General features: G+C 40.1%; 1 protein-coding gene across 4 annotated transcripts in view; it reads right to left on the bottom strand.

Annotated features, from left to right (window-relative positions):
- LOC134356693 (NCK-interacting protein with SH3 domain-like) overlaps positions 1-8,656 on the bottom strand; it is a 279,402-nt gene extending 270,746 nt beyond the window's left edge. For all 4 annotated transcript variants that reach the window (XM_063067734.1, XM_063067733.1, XM_063067731.1 and 1 more), the window contains exon 1: positions 8,326-8,656. In XM_063067734.1, the coding sequence (XP_062923804.1) occupies positions 8,326-8,496 (171 nt within the window). In that variant the 5' untranslated portion in view covers positions 8,497-8,656. The remainder of the gene's footprint in view (positions 1-8,325) is intronic.
- Positions 8,657-17,936: the final 9,280 nt, after the last annotated feature.

The following is a 17,936-nucleotide window of genomic DNA, read 5'->3' on the forward strand; positions in this document are numbered from 1 at the left end:
AGCAGAGTTGGAAACTATGAAAACTAAAACACACACAATTCTATCTATCTGAACAAAATTAAAACAAAAACAAAAAACCTGTTTGCTACCTTTATTCAATCAACTAAATTTTCCATTATTTAACCACATACTTCCAAACACTAAAATAAACTTTCACAATCAATTTCATCACAATTCTTCACAACCCTTGCACAATATCTTATCACTTACCATTAATTATTAGCTGCCATTCTCTACACCACTGGAACGTCTCATTCTTTACCCTAAATTTCAAGATCTGCCATGTTCACTGAAAACCTTAAAGCTTACAATGAGTGCATCAAGTTTTATGGTGCCTTCAAATCCTTTACAATCCTGCAATACTATTTAAGTTTCATTGAAAGGAATAAAAACACATTTAAAAAACACTATATATTATTTTCCTCTTACCTGTCAAAACTTAACTTGCACCCTTTTAGCGTCACAACTGCACATCACAACCAGATGGTCCTTCCACAGCCTTGCTGAGTTCCTCCAAAGTCGCTTATCTTGTCAACGAATACATTTGTCGATTCTCATATGCTTCAGCAGTTTTCCCCATTGTAGCTGCAAAGCTTCCTTAAGTCCCCAACACCACCAAAAAAGATCAAAACTAAACAACAGTTCGAGCCCTGATTACAGCTGACCGCAGCCTACATTGTAAGATAAAATTCACAACTCATTTTCAATACAGGCAACAAGGAACTGCAAGGACAAGTGACCACAAAACAATGCTTCACAAAATGTACGCATTAATCTGTTTGCAGCAACATTGTCCTTATCTACACTGCATTTTATGCCAGAAAGCCAAGATTTAAAGCTCTGACATGCATATTTCCCTCTTCTATTCTAGCATCCCAAATGCATTTTCCCCATGCATTCAGGGAGTCAAGAAAATCTACAAACTTTACTGTGCTCACGGACTTCTTCATCAAGTTATGGTATTGTTACACTGTTTGTAACTATATGTTATAATTATGTGGTATTGTCAGTTTTTTCAGTCTTGGTTTGTCCTGTGTTTTGTGATATCACACCGGAGGAAATAATGTATCATTTCTTAATGCATGCATTACTAAATGACCATAAAAGAGGACTACGCGTCTTCATAATCATAAATCATAAACAGAAAAATGGGCCATTTAGTCATAATTTTGGGTTTTCACTGATATTTCTCCTGTTGTTAATTATCACTACTGGTGGTCACAAAAACCATTTGAGCTACAACTTAGAATATTAGGTAGGCCTAATTTCAAGAATACATTTCTGGATCCGAACTCACTGAATAATTGCTGAAAGAAACTTAAGTTTCAAACTATGTTGTCTGTTCCCACATTATAAGAATGTACTTGCAATTAAAACAGAAAAAGCTGGAAAAGCACAGCAAGTCATGAAATTCCTGCTGTGTTTCCAGAAGTTTAATGCTTCAGGCTGAAGACACTGAAATTCAGAAGGATAATTGACCTGAAACAACTGTTTCTCTTTCCACAGATGCTACAGATTGTTTCTAGCAAATATCCAGCAACTGAAGTGTTTTTTTTAAACTTTTTGGTACATTTCCCTACTTGTCTCCCACCCAAAATCTTGATTTGAAAACATATTGCATATCAAATCTACAGTGGTCAAGTTGCATATAATTTTCCATACATGCAATGCAAGATATATTTATTGGAGTTAAAACCTTCAAATACAGCTTGCAGATTACAGGAGATAATATTAAAAATTGCAACCTACAATTACAAATATCCCACAAACTCCCAAGACTGATTGGAACGATTGTCCTGTGCCTCTTATCAAGCGAGGAATGAAATCATAGCTGTCCTCATATAATGTGGACCAGAACTGACTTACTGGTTTAATTTTCAGAAGCAAACAGCATCAAAACTAAAAAAATTAGCAAGATCATCTCAAATATTCCCAGATACTAGCTAACACCTGTACTGCACGGTCTATTATGATACATTTATTCCAAATTTAACCTAAAAACTTTGATGTCAACCTGAACAAGAAATGAATATAATTGTAGAGTGAGAATTAAACTTTTTCAAAATCAGTGTAATGACCACACCTGCAGAATGTGTCTACCCATTTAAATCAACCCACCAGGCCAACACAAGAATGTGACCATTGAGACTGCACAATAACACAAGTGCAGCTTTAAATGAAAAAGCACCAAAGTCTTCTGACAGCCAACTGCCAGATGTACAGAGCAAAGGTGAGTAAATGGAATTCAAGTACAGATCAGATATGATCAAAAAGAATCGCCATAGGCTTAATGGTCTGAATGACACACACTTTTTACATGGTACATAGAAAAACAAGACAGTTACTTTTCAGGAGCAGAGAAGTCTAGAGCCTAAAGGAGACAATTACTGTGAAATGGGCTGCAAACTACAAACTGAGGTTTGCCACTAATGAGAATAGTGAAGCCTCAATTTTTTTAAACTCTTCACTAGCATCATTCAATTATTTTAGCAGAAAATTTAATTTTATTAGAAGTTCATCTAAACTATTTTGAGAACAATGATTGTAAATTAAAACCATAGGAATCCCATTAGAGAATTACTTGGGTTATTTGATCTGACACCATATTCACTGATCAACAATTTATGATGCCACATCTGCAATACAGGTCAAGGTTTTTTTAAATTCAAGAACTGAAAAACCAGTGGAAAAGCATGCCAATTAAATCTCCAAATATGATTTTTTTCAAAACAGAACTATTACTTCAAATCATAAAGTCCATGCTGCACCTTCAAAGTACTTGTGCTATCATGAAACACGTTATGCAGTAACTAAAGGTCCTCCTTTAAACAGATTAATGGCAAGAATTGCGCAAGTATAAATCACAAATAACTTTCCTTAAGCCCATGCAATTGTCTCTAATTGAACATAATTGACTTTCATCTCACAAAAAAAACTTCACGTTATGCTTCCTTTATATTTAATCTCTGTTATAATTGTATTGACAAAAGCTTTATCACTATGTAGTGATAAAAGTTAAACTCCAGTTTCCCCATGCAAAACTGTCTTTCAATAGATCACAAAGAGTAAAGTTCATCATCATTATCTAAAACTCAGTGCCAACAGTTCAAGCTACTGGTCATCAATATTTCCAGTATAGATTATGCTAGTATCAAAGTATAATTTTACTCCTCAACAACTATCTCCAGTCCTTTTAATGGCATCTTCTGGGGCTGGAACAATACCTCATGATGCCCAAATAATTACGATTGCAATATATTACAAAAGGTAGTGTGATTTGCCAGTATTTGTCTTTAATCATCACTTCAATGTGCTATTCAGCCATGCTAAACATGCACACAAAAATTAGGAGCACTTGATATTCATCAGAATACGTAACTGCTTCTCCTTAACTAAAGGACACAAGGAGCAACCTAGCACCCTTACTGATCTGATGCCACCTCAATAAAATCCAGCTGAGACAAGAAATCAATCTAAGGAATTGTATACTCAGTTACTCGCGAGTGGTCATGTTAATAACAGATTTTTAAAAATCCAAGAACAGCATGGAAACTAGTGCAACACAAAAGACACAAGAAATATGCGAACTGAGAAAAGCAAGCTAAAGCAATTAGGAAACATCTTGGAAAGTAAACTGCTGCTGTATCAGATAATTTAGGGAGGCAGTTATCGTTCTAATAAACTGAAAATTGGGATTAAAATATACCAACTTTAGGACAACCTCCATACACCTCATTCCAAGTTTAGTCTTCAATAATAGCAACCAACTCCTTATTGACGAGAGGTTCATCATATAAATACATAGACTACAAAGGGCAAGTTTCTTGAAATTAGTGCAGAAGAACTGAACCTTGGCTCAATTTCACAGTTTATGTATGTGTATTTCCAATGGCAGAGCATATTCTGAATATGCAAAATACATTAAGCAATTTCAATGAGAATGCTCATCTGCAAAAACTGTTTAATGTTGTTCCAAATACAAATCCAAACCAGGAATACATTAGTATTAGAGAAATTTACAGCAATGATCGAGTGGTAACAATCTCAATTTTGTGCTTGGAGAGCAAAGTGAGTATAATTGTTTATTGAGCAATTCAAGCATTTGCTGTCACCTAGAAAAATCCACGTGAACTAAAACATAAATTTAGTCGAAAAAATCACACACCAGAGACATAATATTCCCCTCTCCATTACGATTCACGTACTCTGTGGAATTTTGTTTACAGAGCCACTGAAATCCTCAAAATTCTTGCTCCAAACAAACTTTTCGACTGACATAGTATAGCTTGGCAATGGCAAATATGAACCCGGTATACAATCGTTTAACATACTGTCCTCTGCGTTTGACATTTAGTCCATACCTTTAAAACTAGCCTGAATGAGAATCACAGAATGAATAGTAAACTGGCAATGATGTGTTATCTCCGTAACACCTTTGCCGTTGGCATTTATAACCCAGGTCTTTGAGGCTCTTCAATAATAACCGAATGTTACCAGATCTCCTAAATTTCACACCATAGCAAAGATTCATAGTTTTGTACCAGCTGATGTTGGGGCCATAGAGCACCTGACCTCTAAGTAGTATTTACTAATGGCAATTTAAAACTACTTTAAATCTGCTTGAAGTTGGAAGTGGAAAAATATTCAACAAAAACAAAAAGATGAAGATATGTAGATGGAAAACAGCACAGTTTGGGAAAAAAAAAGTTAAAATACGATTTAACAGAATTTTAAATGTTCACAGAACAAAAGGAGAATACTAAGTTAAATCAATTTAAAACATGCAATAATAGCCAACACTTTGGTAAAATACATTTAACATGCATACATTTAACAGTAAAGCAGGGGTCAATATTCACAACTGCCCAGTAAATTCAGGCAGCAACACCTTAAATTACCTTTCATATTTTAAGAAGGTCAGCCAGTTACTACTTTATACCAAAGATCAGATATTCCATTCATTAAATCACCAAAGGGATGGGTAAGTGGGGAGAGGGACTGGGGATGATAGGTTTTCACTTCAGTAGGAGTAGGAAATAAGCAGAGAACAGGAATCGGAAAATTTCCCCTTGAATTACTCAGTATCATGAACTGGCTGATTATTTTTTGTTCAGGAAAAGAGGGAATTTGCATTAAAAGACACATTTTCACCCCCACTTTAAAGTTTTAACCGTTACATACTATGATTTTTTGGTCAAAATTTAACATCATCATCATCTGGATTTTTAATTCTAAGAGAGTGAACAATGTTGGCACTATTTGCAGGCATCAAAATGTTAGAAGTAGATAACTACAAATATGAATATCTTTACAATAGCATCTGCTGAGCCCCATCAGATGCACTATGGACTTAACTTGGTAAAAGGTGTGTGGAAATTGAAGGGGGTGTTCACTCCCATAGAATAATGCAGAATACCTCACCAGTGACCCAAGAGTTCCAGGCAAACGCGTACATTCGTGCAAAGGGCTACCATAACTCACTTTGGCCCATAGCATTTGTGAGTTATGGGCAACTCACTGTCACCAGTGAGATATCCTCAATAAATACAAGATTCCTATCCATGGCAGACAAATTGATCCCAATTGTTATTAACTATTAATTCCAAAAACTTTCACCAGGATTTTAATTCCAGTATCTACTTGTGATTATTTTTTAAACCAAACTGATCTAAAAGTAATACATCTTTACCATTCATGATAACACACAATCACAAAATCTTTGTATCAAGCTCCAATGAGTAACATAGTTAAAAAAGGCGCAAGCCAGCAATGCAAATTAAATAAAATTATAACTCTGAAATAAGTTAATAGAACAAAATTTTAAAACATCAGCAAAAACTGATTTTCTTTGATAGACAGCAACTAAGAAAATTAACTTGCAAGATGCAGAGAAATACAAAATAAATACATGCTAAACATGCTTCTTCCAGCTTCAATTATTTGTATGTGTTGACAGAACACAAAAGCTCTATACTAAAATAAGGGGCAAGACTAATTCAAGCACAGTGTTAACCAAGTGCTTTCAAAAATTCCAACACAGCAACTGAACTTTCAGAAATTTGTAGAGTGTACACTCTCTTAAGAATTCATGCAGTATCATAATGTAAATTTGGACATCAATACCCCAGTACAATTTCAACCTGAACAAATCCCTAATTATTAATCAATTAGATCTTTGACAAATTCGGGAATGCCTTCAATTTAATTCTCCGGATAAACTGTACCCAACTGTAGTATCAATAGCCACTACTGCAAGATTGTGTGAACCAGGGTCATTGAAGTAAAAAAAAATCTATGATCTGCACATCATCTGCTTCTACTTTTAACAATATACTATTGGGATATCACACTGGTGACAGTAAATAAAACGTGTTTCTTTCACACAAAGTGCAAGTATCATAATTCACAAACACTATGCATAAGTGAGCTCTTGGTAAAATATTTCACAAATGTATATGTCATTAACAGTAACTTCATTCCTGATTGGACTGAAATCTTATTACAAAATAAATTTGATACACCTGTTCTCTCAATTGCAGATGTGAGTATATATTTAAATTGTGAACACCACAAGCTGTGATAAAAGGTTTTCAGCTATGCAAAACAAATATGTTTGCTGTAATCCAATAGTAAAGGTACCATTTGTACAAGTGGATATATTAAAGTTGACTGTATTGATTCTTTGACGCACTGCAATTTAGATTTAAGCATATCATTAAGTGCATCTCCCATGTGCCATTGTTCATTCTCTCAATACAACTCGCAATTGCTTTGCATACAAGATCATTTATGAAAGGCAAAACCAATGTCACAAAGTCGAACACATCACACGTAGAATCAGAATATAACAGTTATGAAACAAAATGTTCAAAACACTAACAAAAAGAAACTTGTCTGACAATTTCCCAGCTTTCTTTCATTTCTGCAAAAAGTACTCACTGTGATATCCTGCTCTTTCACACAAGAATAGATCAGTGTCATTGGCAAGTTACCCAGCAGAAATTATGTCCATAGTTTTCCCATATAGAACCACATTCAAAACCAGACAAAATACATAGCCCACATTGACCAAACTCAAGAGTATGCAAAACATGTCAAAGACACTTAACTTTGCCAGACTTTCATATCTCCCATATTTTGACCATCACCTAAACTCAAAAACAATGGGACCACAACAGCCCCCAAAAACCAAGGGAGCACAAATCAAAATCCAATGCACTCCCACCCCATAGCAGCAAGTCCTCCAACTGAACAGCTGGCTTCAGGAGCCTAAGCAACAAAACACCAGGTCAATGGAACAACAATATGCCCCAGAAACACCTCAACACGGCATGTTTCCACTCAAGTTCTAAACCTATCAAGACTTCTCATGGTCTACAGGAGCACCCAATACCTTAATCCCAAATACATTAATCCTAAGAAACCTACAGACAACTACAACAACAAGCTCAGAAAATACTCACACCACCAAAGACCCAAGCATCCCAAACCAATGCTCTAGAAAATGCTAGATCAACTACCCCAGGGCAACTGAAATATTCCCAGGTAATCCACTCCCACAGCATGCCAACCCCATTAACTGATCCCTTTTATAACCCCCAGGTAACCCATTCTTACTGCAACCCAAACCCTACATATCTAGAGTACCTCCCCCATGATCCTCCCTCTGTACATCACATACACTGAGTAACCGCTCCCATCGTAACCCCCACACACACTGGGTAACCGCTCCCATCATAACCACACACACACGGAAACCACTCCTATCGTAACCCCCACCAAACACACACACAGGGAAATCATTCCCATCGTAACCCCCACACACACTGGGTAACCACTCCCATCATAACACACACAGGGAAATCATTCCCATCATAACCCCCACACGCACTGGGAAACCACTCCCATCGTAAGCCTCACACACACTACTGGGTTAACCACTCCATTGTAACCCTATATACACACACACACACAGAAACCAAGCCCATCGTAACCCCCAAAAAAACACCGGGAAACCACTCCCATCATAACCCCACACACACACACAGAGGGACACCACTCACATTGTAACCGCCCCCCCACACACTGGGTTTATACATACACACACACAGTAGCCACTCCAGCGTCCCCCTGACACCACAGACAGTCTTCAACCATCCCGTGCGGCCTCCGGCCCTGCAGCTACTAAACACTCGGAAAAGCTACAAGCACCCGAATCCTAAGGCAAAAACTGCGCCGGGAGCCAGAGCCCAGGGCCGGCATCAGTACAGTGAGTGGGTGGAAGGGCCGCTCCACTGAATACTAATGTGATGCGCTGCTGCTCACCTCGTCCTTGCGGATGTACGATGCGGGAATGTAGCCCACCTCCCCGGTGCTGCTCTTGGACGCCAGCCACCAGTGCTGATTGCTCCGCTCCAGGATAACGAAGCTCTCGCCGGCCGTGAAGTGCAGCGAATGCGGCTCGGCCGAGTGGAAGGTGTAGAGGGCCCGGTACATGGCGGCAGTGGCCTCGGCCTTTTCGTCCGTTGGGCTCGCGCCGGCTTGCTTCGCTCTCCCGCTCGGGGGCTCGTGCTGCGCTGCGCTCCGCTCGGCTCGCGCTTCTTCCTCCTCCCCTTGGGCTCGGCGAACAGTACACAGTCCCCTGTAAACACTGCGGCTCTGACGTCCACGCTACGTGATTACGTCATACCTCACGCAACATCTTAAAGGGATGGGTCACTGTTCGGGAACTGTGACGCCCGTTGCTGTTCACCGAAGTTTAGCGGACGATACGGCTCTTTCCTGCCTAAAGTCCAATGGCATCCATAGAAACATAGAAAATAGATGCAGTAGTAGGCCATTCGGCCCTTCGAGCCTGCAACGCCATTCAGTATGATCATGGCCGATCATCCAACTCAGAACCCTGTACCAGCCTTCCCCCCATACCCCCTGACCCCCGTAGCCACAAGGGCTATATCTAACTCCCTCTTAAATATAGCCAATGAACTGGCCTCAACAGTTTCCTGTGGCAGAGAATTCCACAGATTCACTACTCTCTGTGTGAAGAAGTTTTTCCTCATCTCGGTCCTAAAAGGCTACCCCTTTATCCTCAAAATATGATCCCTCTGGACTTCTGGACTTCCCCAACATCGGGAACAATCTTCCTGCATCTAGCCTGTCCAATCCCTTTAGGATTTTATACGTTTCAATCAGATCCCCCCTCAATCTTCTAAATTCCAATGAGTATAGGCCTAGTCGATCCAGTCTTTCATCATATGAAAGTCCTGCCATCCCAGGAATCAACCTGGTGAACCTTCTTTGTACTCCCTCTATGGCAAGAATATCTTTCCTCAGATTAGGGGACCAAAACTGCACACAATACTCCAGGTGTGGTCTCACCAAGGCCTTATACAACTGCAGTATTACCTCCCTGCTCCTGTACTCAAAACCTCTTGCTACGAATGCCAGCATACCATTCGCCTTTTTCACCGCCTGCTGTACCTGCATGCCCACTTTCAAGGACTGGTTTACAATGACACCCAGGTCTCGTTGCACCTCCCCTTTTCCTAATCGGCCACCATTCAGATAATAAAGCAACACACATCAAAGTTGCTGGTGAATGCAGCAGGCCAAGCAGCATCTCTAGGAAGAGGTACAGTCAACATTTCAGGCTCGCAGGGTCCTGACGAAGGTTCTCGCCCCGAAACGTTGACTGTACCTCTTCCTAGAGATGCTGCCTGGCCTGCTGCGTTCACCAGCAACTTTGATGTGTGTTGCCTGAATTTCCAGCATCTGCAGAATTCCTCGTGTTTGCATTCAGATAATAATCTGTTTTCCTGTTCTTGCCACCAAAGTGGGTAACCTCACATTTATCCACATTAAATCCACCACTCATGTGCCATGAATTTGCCCACTCACCTAACCTATCCAAGTCACCCGACATCCTCTTAGCATCCTCCTCACAGCTACCACTGCTGCCCAGCTTCGTGTCATCCACAAACTTGGAGATGCTGCATTTAATTCCCTCGTCTAAGTCATTAATATATTGTAAACAACTGGGGTCCCAGCACTGAGCCTTGTGGTACCCCACTAGTCACAGCCTACCATTCTGAAAAGGTCCCGTTTATTCCCACTCTTTGCTTCCTGTCTGCCAACCAATTCTCTATCCACATCAATACCTTACCCCCAATACCGTGTGCTTTAAGTTTGCACACTAATCTCCTGTGTGGGACCTTGTCAAAAGCCTTCTGAAAATCCAAATATACCACATCCACTGGTTCTCCCCTATCCACTCTACTAGTTACATCCTCAAAAAATTCTATGAGATTCGTCAAACATAATTTTCCTTTCACAAATCCATGCTTCATCCAGACTTCATTGTTTGAGGAAGCAGGCTGGTGGAGCACGACCATCGATGCAGATTTTGGGATCTTGCTGTGTCAAGTCGCTATTTCGGATTCTGGTGCCTCTGAAGTGTTCAGCTGGTCTACATGCCGGGCAGTGCGCGTACAAACCTGGTGACTGTTCTTTCCCAACTTTCTAAGTCATTTGTCCCACATCTCTGGAATACAGTTGGGGATGGACAATCTCCAGACACCTCTTGCTGTGGGAAGCGCCGGTGATCTGGCCATCTGATGTCATGACACACTCCTACGAGTCCAATTGTGGATTCCTGGGACACATCACAGGCTTCCAATCACATACATGTCACTGGACCAACACCTCTGACTCCAGACACTAAAACGATTTTGTGAATGGAAGCCATTTGTCATAGCTAAAGAAAAAATTGCCACTGCTGGTTCTGCTGTCACCAATTATCTAATACTCCTTAGATAATTCCTCTACAGGGCTCGCTTTCAATTCGGTTTTGTGAGTTCTGAAGCCAATGTGGGAATTATTGATGCACATGAGGTTCTCTAAACCATCCTGAATGCTCTTTCGCCACATTGAATCATGGACCAAAGTCACCAGGAGTCAGCAAGAATGTTACTATTTTCAAGGCGACATTTTTGTTTTTGTATCCTTTGCTTTCTCAGCTTTTCAAGAGTTTAGTACTGGTTACTGGTCGTGTAGACAGTAGAACTCACTTGGCTCTCGGTGCAGGCCATATTGACCTGGAAGAGGACACTGACGTTGATCAACTGATGCTGCTAGCTAACCTGGAGGATCTTGAAGAGCTGCTTTGAAGATATGTTTCTTGTCCCTCAAAGTGCTTGGAGGTCAACCTAAGTTCAATTGGTAAGGCACCAGTATTGTTGATCCATTTATGTAGGGATATAAGATTTTGGTGCATAGACACAAGACACAATGCAAACCACCCTGGAAAATTTTCAAAAAGAGTATTAAAAGAGCCATATTAAGACTTTATTTCCTGAAATTAGCAAATCAAATGCCAACATAAACACCTAGCTGTTGAAAGTTCACATCAGTAAGATTTTCAATAGCATCTGTTCCAGTTATGGTCACGTCCCATTACCATTTTCCCTCCTCAAAAACCAATAAACTCCTCTTATAAATATTGCTTCCCCATTAACTAATGACTATACTCCTGCCCCATTACAAATTCTCCATATTACCAAACAACTAAAATCTCTCATCCTTAACAATGTCTTCATCTCTCCAAATTCGTGGAAAGAGACACAGAAAACAGGTACTAGTACAGATCTACAGAGAGCTGAATTGCCCATACCAACTGTATTTACTAATACCTGGTCTATAGCCTTTTATGCCTTTGTGATTCCAGTGCTCACCCTGATAGTATTTAAATGTCGTGAGAGTGCCTGCCTCCATGACCTCCTCAAGCAGTGCAGTCCGGGAAACAATCACCTTCTGGTGCCTATGATGCCTATCTACACAAATCACATTTGTCCTACATACCTCTACTTTTTTCCTATCCAAGTACCTGAACTACTGCCATTTAGGGGGTAATTGTATGTGCATCCATTACCTCCTCTGCTAGCTCATTCCAGATATTCACAACCCTCTGTATGAAAAACAGATCTAATTTTAAATCTCTATCCTTAATGCTCTAATCTCTGGTTCTATACTCCCCTGTCCTGGGGGGAGAAAAAGACAACTATATAAGCCCCATATAATTTTATAAACATTCATAAGGTCACACCCTCAATCTCCTACATTCCAGTGATATTTGAATTAACTGCTGCCCCCCCCCCTCAACTGCAAGCAACATAATGGTGAATCTCCTCTGCATTTACTTGTATTACTACCTTCCTGCAGTGTGGCAACAGAATGGTGCAGCATATTGCTAATGTTTTGTATAATTGAAGCATAACATTTCAAATCTTTTACTCATGCCTTGGCCTTGAAGGTAGGCTTACCAATTATTGGTTGGCACCCAAAGGCCTCCGTACGTCAATGCTCCTGAGGTCTCTGTCATTAACTCAGCAAGTCTTACCAGAAGTTGAACCTGCTTAAGTTTATCACCTCACACATGTATGGATTAAATTCTATCTTCTGCCACTCCTCCCAGCTTTCTATTCATGTCCCTTATCCTTGGACCCCTGTCTTTGCCAACTACAAGTTCACCAATTTTTGTGTCATCATCAAACCTGCTAATTAGATTGCTGACATTCATTCATATATGTTACAAACAACAAAGTTCCCAGCACCAACCCCTACAGTACACCACTTGTTGCCAATTTCCAATCAGAGGAACACCCTTGCAACACTACCCTCCTATCACAAAGATAGTTTTGGATCCAGTTTGCCAACATGCCTACAATACCTTGTAAACTAACCGACTATGTGGGACTTTGTTAAAGCCTTTCATAAATTGTCTTTAGCAATGTTCTTAATTACCTCCTCTAAACCTCAAAAGTCAGTTTTGTGGAACATTTTCTCTCCTGCATGAAACCATGCCAAGTGAGATATATTCTCCACTGCACAAAATCATGCCAACTCCCTCTAATTAGTCCTTGCATTTCCAAGTGAATGCAAGTATTGTCCTTCAGATTCTTCTCCAATAACTTCCCTGCCACTGATGGTAATGCTCATTGGCCTGTTGTTTCTGGATTTATCCTTTATGTCTTTTTAAAACAAGGAGACAATTTTAGCTATCCTCCAATCTTTTTATCAGTCATCTGTGACTATCAAAAATGCAAAAATTTCCATCAGGGCCCAAGCAATCTTATTTCCTGCTTTCCTTAGAACATTGTGATAGATCCTGTGAGCCTCTTGGGAGGTTCTAACATGTCCAATATTTCTACATTGCAGCCTTCCTGATACAGACATTTCCTAGAATGTCAATGCAACTCTACCTTAACTCTCCAGCCTCCCAGTCCTTTTCCCTAGTGAAAACTGATATCCATACGTAGATTAACCCTTTCATCCCTAAGGGGATCCATTACCTCCTTAGCTACCCCCTTGCTTCATATATACTCACGAAGAATTTTAGATTTCTCATTAAACCTTCTTACTAAGGTCGCAAGGTTTTTGCCCTTGAAATTTCTTTAAGTTTTCTCCTATATTCCATATAAATCTCAAAGGAATCGTTAACTTTCAATATTTCTGGCATTATCTTCCTTCTTCCCCCTTATCAAACCATTACCAAGGTTTCCTAAACTTAACATTCTTGCCTCTTACCATCACAGGCTGACTCTGAACTCTTATGAAATTGAGTTCAAGCACCTCACACATATTAGATGCTTCAAAGTTCAAAGTAAATTCATTATCAAAATAAATACACTCAATAAATCCATAATAGAATAATAACCATAACAGAATCAATGAAAGACCTCACCAACTTAGGCATTCAACCAGTGTGCAAAAGACAGCAAACTGTGCAAATACAAAATAAAGAAATAGTAACAATAAATAAATAAACAATAAATATCAAGAACATGAGATGGAGTGTCCTTGAAAGTGTGTCCATTGGTTGTGGAAACATTTCAATGATGGTGCAAGTGAAGTTGAGTGAAGTTATCCTGACTGGATCAAGAACCTGATCATTGAGGGCAGTAACTGCTCCTGAATCTGGTGGTGTGAGTCCTGAGCCTCTTGTACCTTCTTCCTAATGGCAACAGTGAGAAGAGAGCATATCCTGAGTGCTGGGGGTACCTGATGATGGATGCTGCTTTCCTGCAACAGTATTCTATGTAGTGTGCTCAATGGTGCTGTTCAATATTTCATCCCCTCTGCAGCTGCTCTGAATCTACCAGTCCCAGATCTATTTGCACTATTGAAATCCACCAGCCCCTAGTTTAGGGCCCTATCTTAAGGACCAGCCTTATCTTTTTGTAACACTTCAATCGTTTGTCTGTCCTCGTTCTGTAAGATAAGTTTAAGTACAGCCCTTTCTCTAGTTGGATTCTACATATTGCTTCAAAAAAAATCTTGAATGCATTTTACAATTTCTTCCCCATTCTGTTCCAATAATTCCTGTTATTGGAAAATTTAACCCCCAATACTACATCCGTACTACAACGCTAGTGCTTTTACATTCTACTGCAATATGCCTACATATCTATTCTTCCAATTCCCATTGACTATTGAGTGGCCTGTCAAAGTGTCCTCTTTGACTGGTGTGTGTTTGTGTGTAATGTGGGTTGCATAGTGGTTAACATAACACTATTACAGCGCCAGTGATCACCAACTGGGGTTCAACTGTCTGTAACAACTTTCTACATTTTCTCCGTGACTGTGTAGATTTCCTCCAGGAACTCTCTTTTCCTCTCATATTCCCATGTATAATATGAAATAAAGTAAATGAATTTGTAGCACAGTTAGAGACTGGCAGATATGATGTTGGGGCCATTACTGAGTTGTGGCTGAAAGGAGATCGTAGTTGGGAGCTTAACATCCAAGGATAAACCTTGTATTGAAAGGGGAGGCAGTTATGCAGAGGAGGAGGGGTGGATCTGTTGGTAAAAAATGGAGTCTAATCCTCACAGAGGTGACATAGGATTGGAAGATGTCGAATCCTTGTGGGTAGAGTTAAAAAACTGCAAGCGTATAAAGTCTGATGGGAATTACATACAAGCCCCCAAACAGTAGACAGGGTGTGGAATATAAATTTCAATGGGAAATAAAAATGGCATGTGATCAGAGCAATCACAAACCAGAGAACATCTGCTGATGCTGGAAATCCAAGTGACACACACAAAGTGCTGGAGAACCTCAGCAGGCCCAGCAGCATCTATGGAAAGAAGTACAGTCGATATTTCGGACCGAGACCCTTCAGCAGGACTGGCTGGCTAAGGAAAGATGGGGTAGATCCTGCTGAAGGGTCTCGACCATAAGGCATAGGAGCAGAATTAGGCCATACAGTCCATCGAGTCTGTTCCGCCATTCCATCATGACTGATCCTGGATCCTACTCAACCCCATACACCTGCCTTCTGGCCATATCCTTTGATGCCCTGACCAATCAGGAAAGATTGGGAAAACCAGGTTGGTGCTGGATCTCAAGAGAGGGAATTTGTAGAAAGCCTACAAGGTAACTTTTTAGAGTAGCGTGTGGTTGAGCCCACTAAGGGAAGATAATTCCGGATTAGATGTTATGTAATGAATAGGGATCTTAGGGTACAGGATCCCCTAGGAGCCAGTGATCATAATATGATAGAACTTACCCTGCAGTTTGAGAGAAATAAGCTAAAGTGAGATGCATCAGTATTACAGTGGAGTAAAGGGAATGACGGGCATGAGAGGGGAGCTGGCCAAAGTTGGGTGTGAGGGGAGACCATCGGGGATGATGGCAGAACAGCAATGACTAGGGTTTCTAGAGGCAATTTGGAAGCTGCAGGATGGATACATCCTAAAAATGAAGAAATATTCTAAAGAGAGGATGAGGAGACCATGGCTGACAAAGGAAACCAAGGACAGCATAAAAGCAAAAGAGAGGGCATATAATATAGCAAAAATTAGTACAGCGTTAGAGGATTTGGGAAGCTTTTAAAAACCAACAGGAGGCAACTAAAAAAGACATAAAGATAGAAAAGATGAAGTATGAAGGTAAGCTAGCCAATGATATCAAAGAGGATCCCAGAAGTTTTATCAGATATATAAAGAGTAAAAGAGAGGTAAGAGTGGATATTGGCCTGCTGGAAAATAACACTGGTAGTAATAGGTGACAAAAGAAATGGTGGATGAACTTAATGATTATTTTGCATCAGTCTTCACTGTGGAAGACACTAGCAGTATGCCAGAAATTTGGGAGTGTCACGGCAGAACTGAGTGTTTTTGTGATGATTTTAGGCTACGTCCACACTAGACTGGATAAATCCGTAACCAAAACTTTTTCTCTTCGTTTTGACTCTCCGTCCACACTGAAACGGTGTTTTCCTCCCCTGAAAACAAAGCTTTTCTAAAATGCTCTCCGGAGTGTGTAAATCTGAAAACGCTGGTTGGGCAGCATAGTGTTGTACGAGGTAACTGGAGCTTTTTAAAAATGCTGTCATGACATTCCGGCAGCGCAGCATTTCATTGTTTTCTTGAACGCAATGTCCAACACCACAACAATAACTGACAATAGATGTGTAACAGCCTAATGTAACATTGTATGGAAATACAAGATAACACTGTTGCAGACGTGTTTTATACATTTAACAAGGTGTATTGCTTGTGCAAACATTCAATAGGTGCAATTGTCAATACTTGCAAAATGTCATTTTTAATTAGGAGCTTATGTTTCGCATAGACGTGAAAATGTTAAGGCCAAAAAAGCAAAATTGTAAGCTTCACTTTTACTCAGGTAAAAATAAAATCACTTTTGCCCAGTAACTCGTTTTATTGCACATGTTAAATACAGCAAAATAATACTGAAAGACATGGCAAAAGTAAAGGCAAACAAATGAGGTAACAGCAAATGTCACTTTTGTCCAGTAACAAGCCTTATTGCATTTAGTTGCAGCTGTCGTCCCTTTCATCGGTGAAGAGACTATGGCTGTAGGAAATGTTTCCAGGGTGACCCCTCTGTGGGAGTGGGGAAGATATTGGTGGGGCCACCCGGGGGTCTGTGTGTCCGTATGTGTAGCTATTGTAGTGGCTGTGAGGCTGGTATTGTGGCAGGGAGAAGTACTGGGGGGAGCCATCATATTCCTCATCATTGCAAATCCCTCTGCAACAGAGTTAGTCAGTTTTTCAATGTTCGTCGTCAGCCAGGTCATACTGTCCATAAACTCCCTGTCGGTTGCCTCCATATGCTCCAGTATTTTTTTTTAGTTTTAAGTCCTCCTGCACGAGACCCAACAGCTGTCCGTCGTTTGGCAATTTCCTTTTAAGTTTTTCTAGTCTGTAACTGGAAAACACACACCAACTATACAGTTTCCTCTTTACTTGTTTTCTATAGATGTGTCCTGCGCATGCCCAGTAGCAGATTTGCCCAAATACCCATTTTAATGTGGACGGAGGTATTTTCAAAAACGTCTGGTGTGGACGCCTATTGTTTTTAAGTGAAACCGGCATTTTCAAAATTATCCAGTCTAGTGTGGATGTAGCCGAAGGAGAAGGTGCTTGGGAAGCTGAAAGGTCTGAAGGTAGATACATCATCTGGATCAGATAGACTATACCCTAGGGTTCTGAAAAAGGCATTAGTAATTATCTTTCAAGAATCACTAGATTCTGGTATGGTTCTGGAGGACTGCACAATTCCACTCTTTGAGAAAAGAGGGAGACAGTAGAAAAGAAATTATAGGCCAGTTGGCTTGACTTCAGTGGTTAGGAAGATGTTGGAATCCATTATTAAGGATGAGGTTTTGGGGTAGTTGGAAGTGCAGAATGAAGTAGGCCAAAATTTCCTACGGGGAAATCTTGCCTGATAAATCTGTTGGAATTCTTTGAGGAAATAATAGTTGGAGTAGACAAAGGAGAGTCAGTGAATGTTGCTTATTTGGATTTTCAGAAGGCCTTTGACAAGGTGCCACACATGAGGCTACTTTTCAAGGTAAGTATTGTAGTTAAGATACTAGCATGGATAGAAGATTGCCTGACTGGCATGAAGCA

This window comes from Mobula hypostoma, chromosome 15, assembly GCF_963921235.1.
Source record: "Mobula hypostoma chromosome 15, sMobHyp1.1, whole genome shotgun sequence".
NCBI classification, from domain to species: domain Eukaryota; kingdom Metazoa; phylum Chordata; class Chondrichthyes; order Myliobatiformes; family Myliobatidae; genus Mobula; species Mobula hypostoma.